Source organism: Protobothrops mucrosquamatus, unplaced genomic scaffold (genome assembly GCF_001527695.2).
Source record: "Protobothrops mucrosquamatus isolate PMUCROS unplaced genomic scaffold, P.Mucros_1.0 scaffold41, whole genome shotgun sequence".
Taxonomy (NCBI): Eukaryota; Metazoa; Chordata; class Lepidosauria; order Squamata; family Viperidae; genus Protobothrops; species Protobothrops mucrosquamatus.
Window position 1 is genome coordinate 1,455,440 of NW_015386423.1, and position 11,808 is coordinate 1,467,247.

The 11,808-nt window shown below is 50.3% G+C and overlaps 1 protein-coding gene across 1 annotated transcript in view; it reads left to right on the top strand.

Moving 5' to 3' along the window:
* Positions 1-11,808, top strand: part of ZFHX3 (zinc finger homeobox 3) — a 43,973-nt gene that overhangs the window by 5,908 nt on the left and 26,257 nt on the right. The window contains exons 2-3 of the mRNA XM_029283237.1: positions 169-665; positions 6,430-6,661. Of these exons, the coding sequence (XP_029139070.1) occupies positions 169-665; positions 6,430-6,661 (729 nt within the window). The remainder of the gene's footprint in view (positions 1-168; positions 666-6,429; positions 6,662-11,808) is intronic.

Genomic DNA, 11,808 nt, shown 5'->3' on the forward strand with positions numbered 1-11,808 from the left:
CTTCATGAGCTCATGGGTTACATTGTGATGGGAGAGCCGAGTCCATGTGGGGAGTTACCCATTCATGCTCCAGCTGGGCCAGACTCCTGCACTGGAGCTGGGAGCTGAGAGTCCACTGGAAGTGGGTGTGGGAGCCTTTCTGACTGCCTTTCTTCTCTCTCTGCACAGTGGGAGGAGAGATCCCTCTGGACCCACGGCTCGGGGGAGGGCAGCTGGTGTCCGAGGAGCTCATGAACCTGGGAGAGACCTTTGCCCAGACCAGCGACCCCTCCCTGAAGCTATTCCAGTGCTCTGTGTGCAACAAGTTCACCACCGACACCTTGGACCTTCTGGGGCTGCACCTGAATGCCGAGCGGGGCCTGCCCGAGGAGGAATGGAAGGGGGCCGTGGGGGAGGCTTACCAGTGCAAGCTGTGCCATTACAGCACACAGCTCAAGGCCAACTTCCAGCTGCACTGCAAGACCGAGAAGCACCTGCAGAAGTACCAGCTGGTGGCGCACATCAAGGAGGGTGGCATGACCAACGAGTGGCGCCTCAAGTGCGTGGCAATCGGGAATCCAGTGCACTTAAAGTGCAACGCCTGTGACTATTATACCAACAGCCTGGAGAAGCTGCGCCTTCACACCAGCAATTCCAGGCACGAGGCTAGCCTGAAGCTGTACAAGGTGAGGCGGTAGGGGGGGCCACAGGATAGGTGGTCCTGCGGGTGGGCTCCAGCCAGCAGGCACCACTCCTCACCCTTTGCCTACTGAGGCTCTTGGCCCACGTCCTGGTTCCGGCCACTGCTGGGTGGGCTGCTTGGAGTCCTCTCTCCAGTCTCTGCAGACTGTTTGACAGAAGGCAGCAGCATGTGAGTGCCGGTGGGACGGGCAGTGCAGTCCAGATCCATATTGCCATTTGCACGCGTAGCACAGCAAGCCAGAGGGTAGCCCCATTTTGTATCCCACGTTGCCTGGCCTGGGCAACGCTGACAGTCTGACCTCATTTCATCCTCTGTCTCCCAGGCTGCCTCGCTCAAGGCAGGGCTGCAAGACCCTCTTGAGGGGCACTGGGGCCGTCTAGGGCACTGTCGCCCCCAAGGCCGATTAGGGCCATTGAAGGGCAACACTTCCCCTCGTCCACTGGGTCTGGCTGCAGCTTCCCCTCCCCCCCTCTGCCTGCCTGCAGTAAAGAGTCCTTTCCCTGGTGTGGCAGAATTGCTCCAGACGCTTGTATTGATTTTCCCTGGACTCAGAGCTTCACCTTTTTCTCTAATCATCCCGTAATGGCTTTAGTATGAACAATCGGGCGCCACCTGCGATAAATCTAAGCGGCAGCCTTGCTCCCCAGACACGTCGTCTTCCGGTCTTTGGCCTCCTGTGCTCCTGGTTTCCAGCCCTTCCTACTCTCCTCCCTTCCCCTCCAAAGGCTAGCTTTTGAAAGCCAAGCAGGCCTCTCCTCTGAGGATGATGGGCCTGCATGCATCTTCTGTGAGCCGGAGTGAGGGGGTCCCAGAGCCCCTCCCTTGTGTCGCCAGAGGTTTCACCTGCTGGTTTGTCCCTACTTCTTGATGGGAGCAAGGAGGTGGTTCTGGATGCAACTGCCCCTTTTCTTTCTGTGGGGCAGCCCTGCTGGGTGCTGTCTGTCTGTGGCGTGGTGAGCAGCAGACTGGCCTGGGATGGGACCTGGCCCGGTAGGTTCCTTGGCCCCAGTCCTACTCTCCTTGGCGGAGGCCCTTGGGACGTTCCTCTCCTCTGGCTAACCTCATTCCTTCTCCTGGCACTTGCCTAATTAGTTTAGAGTGCAGCTAACTGGGTGTAATCCAGCTCTTGCTTCTCGGAGGGAGAAAATTCTCTCCAGATGCTGGCCGGGTGAGAGAGCGCCAGGCTTGCCAGGCCACCCCTGTCATTCTCCTTTCTTCCTGTTGCTCCCTGGCTTCCAGGTACCACACAGATGAAATGCAATGTGTGCCATCCTGCCTTCAGCGGCTGGCAATGCTCCAGAAATGTTCAGTGTGAGGAGAACAGCCCTGGGAGCCCCTTCCCCCTGGCCCATTGTTTCTGGCACCATTCTCCCTGGCAGAAAAAGTGGGGGGAGGGGCCTTTTTTGGGGGGGGGTTCCTGGCTGGAGTGGACTCTTGACTCCTTTCCCAAGAAACCTGGGTCAGTTTGCCTTGCTTTGGCCTTGGGGCTTTTTGTAAATTAGTTTTATTACTCCCCACTAATAAGACAGAATAAAATACAGACACAAAGTATTGTTGATGTAACTTCAGCATGAATCATCATAATGTTGAATGAAGAAAAGACATCTATATAATTATTTTGCAGATAGACCAAATAAAAAATCCTGCCCATTTCCCACCCAATAGAAGTTGCTCAGGTGCAGCCAGCTCCCCACCTGAAACAATTCTTGGTGCGGTGGAACTGTGGGGCTGGAGAGGGACTGGAGATCAACCCGCTGCTTGAGGTCGGATTTGCCCTGTTAGATTTTAAGCAATGGTGATCAACAGTGGTGATCTTTGCTCGTCTCAGTGAGAGGATTCACTTTTTGCTTCCTGACAAAAGGGAGATTCCCTCCATCAAGAGGGTATGTGTTTTGCAGCTCATGAATCCAACAGGTGTGCATTGTCCATATCACATTATTTGAACAGCCAGCATGGATCTTGGTCTGGGGAAGAGGCTCCCTTTTCAGGCCCTGCCCCCCCCCCCGCCCTCCTCGGACAGGTGCTGAGACGGAATAAAAGTCCGTTGCCTCCTGTTTCCACAAGAACCAAGCAGATAACACTTCCAGCAGATCATGTCATGTTCTTCTCCTACAATTGATACAGAGAAGCACCTTTCCTTGATCTCAGAGGCACCATGTTGCAAGCCAAGAACCTGGTCAGTGCCAATTGATAACTGGTGTTCAGACCGTGGCTGCCACAGTTGAAGTCATTTCAAGGAAGAGAAAGCTCCTGCTGCTTAGAACAAGGGGGGGCTGATGAAAGGGGCAGAGGGTTCAATTGATGGCTAGGGTCTGCCGGCAGGGGTTGAATTTTTGGTCCACATATCTCAGCAGAGTTTAGGTTCTCATTCCGCCCAGCACCCTTTTCCTCAGAAATGCTGGGTGCTAGGTCTTTTGAGAGCTGGTAAGAAAAAGAATAGGTAAGGAAGTGGGAATTTTACTCCTTTCAGGCCAGCTCATCCTCATTGATGTTCAGCCAAATGGGTGTTTTTAAATATCGTATGCTTGAGATGCAACTATCCTTTATTTTATTTACTTTTTTTTATGCAATGTCACACTTCCATTCACCATGTATTCTCAAGGCTGTTTGATTACAGAACTACTATATCCTGCCACAGGCTGTTGCTGTAGGAATTTAAGGCAGGAGTGTTCACGCAATTGCTTGTAATTATAACTGATAATTCTTATTTCAGGCAAAGAATTAAGCTGCATGCAACCAGCTGGTAAACCTGACAAAATAGTTGCTATATGGAGATAAGTCTCCTTGAAGGGGAATTGTCCATCTCTAAAAGAAAAGAATATAAGTAGCTTAGGGTTCAACTCTTTAGAATCCTTGGTGTTCTCTGAGCTTGGTTGTTTGCTTGCAGACATTTTACTACCCAACTAGGTAACAACATCAGTGTGAGTGAGTATGGGGTATGTTTACATACAGTAACTTGCCATTGCAGTTTCAGTGGAGATGTGGTTTTCTCCTTGGTGGTTCCTTGATTGGGGAATTGTTTCCTGTGTGATTGTTTATCTGATGTTCATCCCCATTTATTTGGATATTGGCTGTTGGAAAGGATGTGTTCTGGTCTTTTTGTTTCCTTCTTAGTTTTTTTTTTATTGTCCCTTTTGAATGGTGTATCACTTGCAGGACAAGCTACTGTATATAAATAGGGACCAAACCCCATATTCATTCACACTGATGATGTTATCTAGTTGGGTAATGAAATGCCTACAAGCAAACAGCCAAGCTCATTGGGTCTCCTGTCCCTTGGGATGATCGATGCAGAGCTTGGCCAGGACCCTCCAGCCTGCCTCAGTTTTGGGCCTTCCCGCTATCCCTGGAGAGGGTCTTTACTGCCCTCAGCATTTGCCTACAGGGCAGCCTCGTTAAGGGTTGATCTGCTTAGCTGGCCTGCTGAAGCTGGCTCTTGCCTCCCTGGGGGCTGTAGCCCCTCCTCATTAAGCTGGTTGGGGCTATTGATTGGGCATTTGTGTTTGGAAGAGTCTTACTTACTCCATGCATTATCTTGACAGATTGATCAGACCTGATTGAGAACCTCTTAAAGGAACGAACAGCTATAATGGGAAAGTTGGACTCTGTCATCCGTTAGGGTGATTCTGGAGCGAGAGGAACAAGGCTGACATCTTGGAGCAATTGTATTTACAATTAACATGGCTGAAAACGATTGCCTCTATTGATCCCCCCTTCCTGCAATTACAGCCCCATTGTTTACATTCCAGCACTTCAGTTATAAAAAGGAAATTCAATAATTATTGCATTATTTAAAGTTAAAGTGCCACAGAGTTTGCTGGCTGTGCTTGCTGCTTGATTTAACATTCAGTAAAATCTATGCTGAGCTTTCCATCTTGAGGCTGAGCAATGCAGGCTTTTAATGAGGCTTAGAAGGTGGAGCAAAATCCCACAGCCAGTTATTGGTGGGGAATGGGAGAGGGATTCGAATCCAGGTCTGATGACTGCAAGACTTGGAGCAAAACACGGGGAAAAAGTGGCCGGTGCTGATCTGGGAAGGGTCTGTTATTTGTGGGGAGGGCCTCACCCATGAGTGTCTTGGCATGTTACCACCCTCCTATTTCACTGAGAGCGAGAGAGAAGGGGGGCTTCTGCCTTGCTACTGCACGGGTTGTGTGTAGAAGAAATCTAAACTGTGAAATCGATCACCGCCACCTGTAGCAAATGTGCCAGCCTGCCTGCGTGGCTTCTGTCCTTTTAGGTGGCTGCTTGTTTGAGAATCAGCTCTTCTGCCTCCTCTGAGCTGCAGCTGAAGCCGTCTGCTTGCAGAGGAAAGGGGCAGCTGGGCCCAGCTCTCGCCTGAGTTACCTAGACTGGCATGAGACCCTCGGATGAGGGGAAGAGCAAAGGTGCCAAAGACTGATCTGTGGCAGAAAATCCCTCTTCTGGGCAGTAAGAGTGCGGCCTCTTTCATGATAACCGCTGCCCTTTCCTCTGCCCCGGGGTAGGGATGACCCTGAGGAGAGTTGGTAGCTTCTTTGCCCCTCCTGAGGTGTCGTTGGGTGATTACGGGTAATTGCCATTTCTGAGAAGATCAGGTGCCGTGAAGAGAAGTTGCTGTCGCCCTGCTCCGTGCCACAATCTCTCTTGAACGAGTGGTCTTGAGGGGGACAGGGTGGTTTGCAGAAACATCATTCAGATCAGATGGGACTTTGATCTATCTGATCCAGCTTGAAAAGTGAAGGGATCCAGATTTTACATTCTGTGTGTGAAAACCCCCCTCTTGGGAACTTCCCCTCCAGATTGAAGAAGGTGATCATCCTGTCCTGTTAAGAGTTTGCTTGGAGTTTCCTAATGACCCGCAGGAGGCATAATAGATTCTTGGGGAGGGGGGGGTTCTTTTGTAACAATAAAGCCATTTTAGTGGTTTCCGGATGGAGTTCAGTCCCAAAGAGCACGGATGCTGTCTTCTAGTGGAGAATTGTTGATTTCTTTTTTACTTGCTCATTTCCTCCAAAAGTAGCCTACATAATTTTGTGTATGGTGTGTGTACATAGACCACACAAAACTAATATTTAGTGACAAGCAACCTGTCTCTCATCCATCTTGCGTTAGTAGATGGTTGAGAGGGATGCCAGCAGTTAACTGGAGGACGGGCCAAGGGGCCTGGCCTGGCGACACCAAGCAGAGCTTCTGAGGAGCAGCGCTTTGTGCCATCTGAGGCTGGGTGCTGTGCCAGCCAGGGTAGCAGCAAGGAAACAGGGCTTTCTCCCATCTTCTCCTCCATCGCTGCCCTGTTTCCTTCCACATCTCAAGCGTCAGATCCAGAGACGAAAGGGCTGCTTTCAAAGTTGGTGGATTGGAAACCAACCAGGTTCTTCTTTAGGAACCAGTTGCTTTATTAGATGAACAAAGTAATTCTGGTCCAGAGACTCCTTTTTCTCAATAAGGTAGCTATTAGATAGAACAGCATTATCCTGCTGAGAACTCTCAAATGACTCCTAGTAAGTGTGAGCATGGATGTGACTTCAGGATGAGTTTGGAAGCAAGTATCTCTTGAAAGTAGAAGACTTACATCTTGCTTGTCTCGAAGATAGGACTGTTTTTCCCAAGATGCCCTTGCAGTGCTAAGAGGGGAAAAGGGGCACGGGGAAGAGCCCCCTTGGGCTTTGGCCTTGTTTGAAGTTGAGATCCAGATTCCAGAGGGAGCATAGTGGTTCCTCTGCTTCTCACCTGGGGGTGGGTTTGTTTTATGCTTCTCTCTGCAGCACCTTCAGAACCACGAGAGCGGACTGGAGGGGGACGGCTGTTTCTACCACTGCGTCCTCTGCAACTACTCCACCAAGGCCAAGCTCAATCTTATTCAGCATGTACGTTCCATGAAGCACCAACGAACCGAAAGTTTGCGAAAGTTGAAGTGCTTGCAGAAGACCCTTCCTGAGGAAGAGGAGGACCTGGGCCAAATCTTCACCATCCAGCAGTGCCCAGCTACTGACACTGGTGAGTGACCTTCTTGACCAGCAGATTGTAGTCATGCTCCCATTGCACGTGGTGGAATTCCAGTGATATGCATGTTTCACTTAGGCAAGCAGCTGGTGTATCTCCCTTTAACATTGCATGTGGCTGATACTGATGAGATTTCTGATCTGTCCAGAGCAATGGGATGTTTCCACCGATTCTGGGGCCTGAGCCTGTCTGGTGCAGGGAGCCTGATTCTAGCAACCAGTGATTTCCAAAGGTCTCAGCTGCAGTCCGGCCGAAGGTGCTAAACACAGTCGCTTGGCCAGGGGTCCAGCTTGGTCTGTGTTGATAATGCCTTTTGCAGGCACTGTTGGCAATGATGATAAGGATGGCTCGGGCCCTTCTGCAGAAGCCAGAGTGTGTGAGAGAGGGCCCCTTGCCTCATGGCCTCCTGGGCAGCTTCTAGGAAAGCTGCATGCAGCCCAAAGGCTTCTGATCCTTTCCCCAAGAGAAATCAGATTTCTCTCAGATGAGATGCATCAAGGCGTTTGGTCAGCAAAGAGACAAAAAGAAATGGTGAATGAGAATTTGGGAATACTTTGGGAAATATTTAGTGCCTTGCCATAAAATCAAGGAGAAATGAAGGGATCTTGGTGGGGTGCTTACTTTAAGACTGCCCTCATATGGTCTCTCCTGTGCTCCCTGTCTGAGTAGGACAGGCTGCCTCCCATCAGTGGAGGATTTCAAGGAGAGTTTGGACAGACTTTTGTCCAGAATAGTATGAGGCTCTCTTGGTTGGCTTGCTGTCTAAATGGGAGTTCCCCCCCCCCACACACACACACGTTAATCCTTTAAATAGTCTTTTTGCACCACTTTGAATCCTTGGGCTACACTCCTTTCTTTCCCAGATCTTTCTCTTGCCACAAATGATCCAGGCCTCTGCAGTGGACATAATCATGGATAGTTTACTTACAGTTTACTCAGTCAACCCATTTCCAAGCATGTGGTTGGGTTTGCCCAAGAGATGCTTGGCAGCTCCCTGTTTTGTTTCTCATTCCAGCCCAGTTCTTCACTCTCCTTGCTTTCCAGCCCTGGCTTCCTTCGTGTACAAGACCCCTCCTCCCCCCAAGTAGGTACTTAAAGCAACTTTGCTCAGCCTTCTTACGGGTGGATGGGGAATCACTCCTCAGGTGTTTCTATCTCCAAGAGGAAGGGACGCTTGGTGGCCCAGAATGGCTGTTCCTTTCAGGCTCAGCTGACCTCTTTGCCTGTTCCAGGGAGCTGCTCCTGTTCAGGAGAGAGAAGGAGGCTGAGCTGAGCAGCTCCTCTGGGGCTCCTGCGGCTGTGGGGACCTGTTCCGCCTGTTGCCCTTTTCCCCTCCTTTGGGATTCCCTCCCTCCATAATTCTGTGTTTTAGCTTTGAAGTACCAAGGTACTTCAGAGATGCAGAGAAAACATTTGACCAATAAATTGGCTTGAATTATGGAATGTTTTGCATGAATATGGATTTGAAAGGTGATTGCTGAATGTGGTAAGAATGGTATATGATGGGAATAAAATATACATGAGAACAAATGGAATGCTTAGCAAACAGTCTAGGCAGTGGGCAAGCAGAGGTGATAATTCCCCTTTTTCTGTTTCATATATTAGTATAAAGAATATTTTGGTGATGTTACTTTTGAATGTAGATAATGTCATGTTGGTAGTTGAAAATCCAAACATTTTGCAGCATATGTTAGGACGCCTACTATTTTCTGCTTCTTTTCTGTGATCATATAAACATGGCTTATCCCAAAAGATGATGGGTATGTATATATGTAGTTATTTGACACTGTTCCATATTTTGAAGTGTTTTCTTTCCATTTTGAACTTGCTAAGCAGTATTTACAAAATAACAAAATAACAGAGTTGGGAGGGTTCTTGGAGGTCTTCTAGTCCAACTCCCTGCTCAAGCAGGAAGCCCTATACCATTTCAGACAAATAGTTGTCCAATCTCTTCTTAAAAACCTCCAACGATGGAGCACCCACAACTTCTGGAGGGAAGCCGCTCCACTGATTGGTTGTTCTAATCAGTTGTCAGCAAGTTTCTCCTTAGTTCTAGGTTGCTTCTCTCCTTGACTAGTTTCCATCTGTTGCTTCTTCTCTGTGGCAGCCCCTGAGATATTGGAAGACTGAGCAGTGCATTCAGGTCCTGTTGGGACTCGGCGCCAGGATCCAGCAGGCCGGGTTTCTGTGCAGGACTCTCCACCCGAGGCCAGTTCTGGCCTTGCCTGCCAGGAGCAGGAGGGCTGGGCTTCCTTCCTGGACCCACCTTGACCTTAGCCTTGGCCTCAGCCCGGCTGTCTACGGACATTCCCCCAGGGAATCCAGGAAAGGCATGGGGGGCTTTCCTGGACTGCAGGCCTGAAACAAGGCTGGGGAAGTGAAGAAACGTCAGTGAGTGAGCTTCCTCAATTTTTTTTGACTGGTTGTTTCGATGTGGGTGCATGCACACACACACACACACACACACACTAGTGTATGCCAAATTACCACCAGTAGCCAGGAGGAAATGCCTCAGGGTTCCTCTCCTGTCTTTTGACTGCCTCATACAGAATTGGGCAGGGGGAGAGAAAACAGAGGCAAGAGGGGAAGCAGGATTCCAGGCACTTCCTGTTCTCTCCTCTCTGTTTCTTCCTCCTCTGGGCCATCCCTGCTAGGCCGAGAGCCCCAGGTCCAGAAGTCTTGCTTCTCTAAGGCTTCCCTTGGATTGCGTTGATTGAGAGTTGGTCTCTGCGCTGGGCTGGGCAAACGTGTTGCTGGTGGTTCCCCTGGGCAGCCAGGCCACCCCCTCCACTGCAGGAGGAACAGGCTGAGCAGAGGGAGCAAGGCGAGTCTGCCATGGGGCAGCCGCAGGGTCCCAGCCCCAAGGAAGGGGCTAGTGGGTCAGGGAGGAGGAGGAGGCGGCAGCGGCCCTAGCTTGCTCCTTCCCAGGCTTGTCCTCATCAGCTCCTGCCGCCCATGAAGCAGCAAAAGAGGAAGCTGGAGCTGTTGACTTGCCCCAGTTGACTTTCCATCTGCCACCCAGATGGAAAGCCGGCTGCCCAATTTCGGGGCTGGAAAAACTGGCAGTGGGTGGGGGTCCCTCTGCCGGCCACAGCCACACAGTTCATGGGCTGCTCTCCCTGTTGGGCTTGGGCTGAAAGAAACAGAGGAGTTGGGGAAGGACACCCATTCAGCTCTCGGCCCTCCTTTCTGCCAGACAATGCCCTGGGAATAACAGACATGATAGCTTGGGGATGGGGGGATAACAGTGGAGTGGGCCTCCTCCTCTTTACCACAGGATAAGAATGAAGCAGGCATCTCACCTGTTAAGGTAGGCATGATTACAGTAAGTCGCTGGGTAAATACTGCCCGCCCTTCTCAAAATGGCAGCACTGCCAGCATCTTCCGGGTAGAGCAGCTGACAGATGGACTGCAGATCATCAGAGTTCCTGAAGCAGACAATGAAACAAGGATAGGGTTCCCCAGATGCAGCTGGGGCTGCAAAAAGGAGGAAAAGCTGGAGGGTGCAAGGATTATTAACTTCTCGCAGTGGGCTCCTTGAAGTAAGTCTGGTCCTTCAAAACTGGGCAGAAAAAAACCAAAACCCAAAAAGTTGCCTAAAACCATGAAATGGGTCTCTCTCTCTCTCTCTCTCTCTCACACACACACACACACACACACACACACACACATACACACACATATATTACTAAGAATTCTAAAAATAAAAAGGTGATTCCTGGGTAAGTTCATATTCAGCAACCACAAATTGTAAGACCACCAGGAAATTCTTTAAAAACTATAAAAAGTTTTAATAAAATTTAAAACACCAAGCTTTCGCCGGCACACTGCCAGCATCATCAGGGTAACATGCAGTCGATGGGATGGCTATTTATGGGAGTGGTGCCTTTTGCACCCGGCTCCTGGACCTCGTGATCGGGCCCAGTCGATCCACCTGCGTTTGAGTTCTAAACATCATATTGCAAGCTGTCACGTTTCTGCTTTCCTCTCCCTCACCCTTGTTCTTACCCTTTTTTGATCGTGTACTGGGGGGGGTTTGATTTCATACCCAGAGCACCTCCTTGTTGTTTATTCTCCCCATTTCTCTTTTTAACAACCTGTGTTACGGCTTTTCTAATTTTACGCGGGAGAAAACCCGAATAACCAAAGACACACACACACACACACACACACAAGGCATTTGGGGTGATGTAAGCCTCCTTTAATTTCTACCTACTGGGAGATCTGGGCCTCCACAGTATAGTACGCGCTGCACCGAAGAAGGTTCCCTTCCACACTAATTGGGGTGGGTTGGTTGAGGTTGCAGCTGGGGAGGGAAGTCTTAAAGGACCATCTCTGTCTACCCCCTCCTCCTCTTTGCCACTTGTATCACCATGAAGATGATACGGCCAGATTTATCAGTGTGACAACATAGATCCTTCTGCTTTGAAAGAAGTGGTTGGCTATGGTTTTTTGGCCCTTCCGCTTTGTCTGGCGGATGATTCCTCCGCTCTCAGCTGCTGGCTGGGTTGTGGCCTTTGTGGTCAGGCAACAGTCTTAATCCCAGTATGTTTTTGCGGAAGGCTGTGCACCTGTTTGGGTCCAGGGGTGCAGCTGGGCGGAGCCTATTTGGGTGAGAGGACTACTCCCTTGGCCACGCCTGGCCATGGAGGGAGAAGAGGAGGAGGAGACTGAGGCTTGGCCTCTAGGGTGGCTGAAATGGGGTGAGCCCCAACTGAGGCTCTTTGGAGTGTTTGGCTAGCCTTTTCTCAAGCAGGCATGAACATCACAGGAGATGGGAAAGGGCAGCCATGCCCCAACAGCCATAGCCAGCAGAGACCTTCTGGTTGGGATAGCTGGGTGGCTTGCAGAGTTTGGATAAATTTGGCTGTTCTGGCTCTGAAGGGAGCCAGGAGGGCTGCATGATGGGAAAGGAGGGCTCCTTCTGAAAGGGCCAGAGGATCTGCTGGGTGCTCTGGTGCACTTAAGTCCTTCTGTGGGGACAGAGGTTTCCCGTGAAAACTTCACTCGATGGTATTTAGGAATTGCTTCAGGCTTCATTATTGGCTGCTAAAGGGGTGGAAGACCCTCTATGGTTTTCTAGGCAACACTACAGCCAGGAAGGGACTTCAAGAAAGGGATAGGGAGTGTTGCTGTAATTC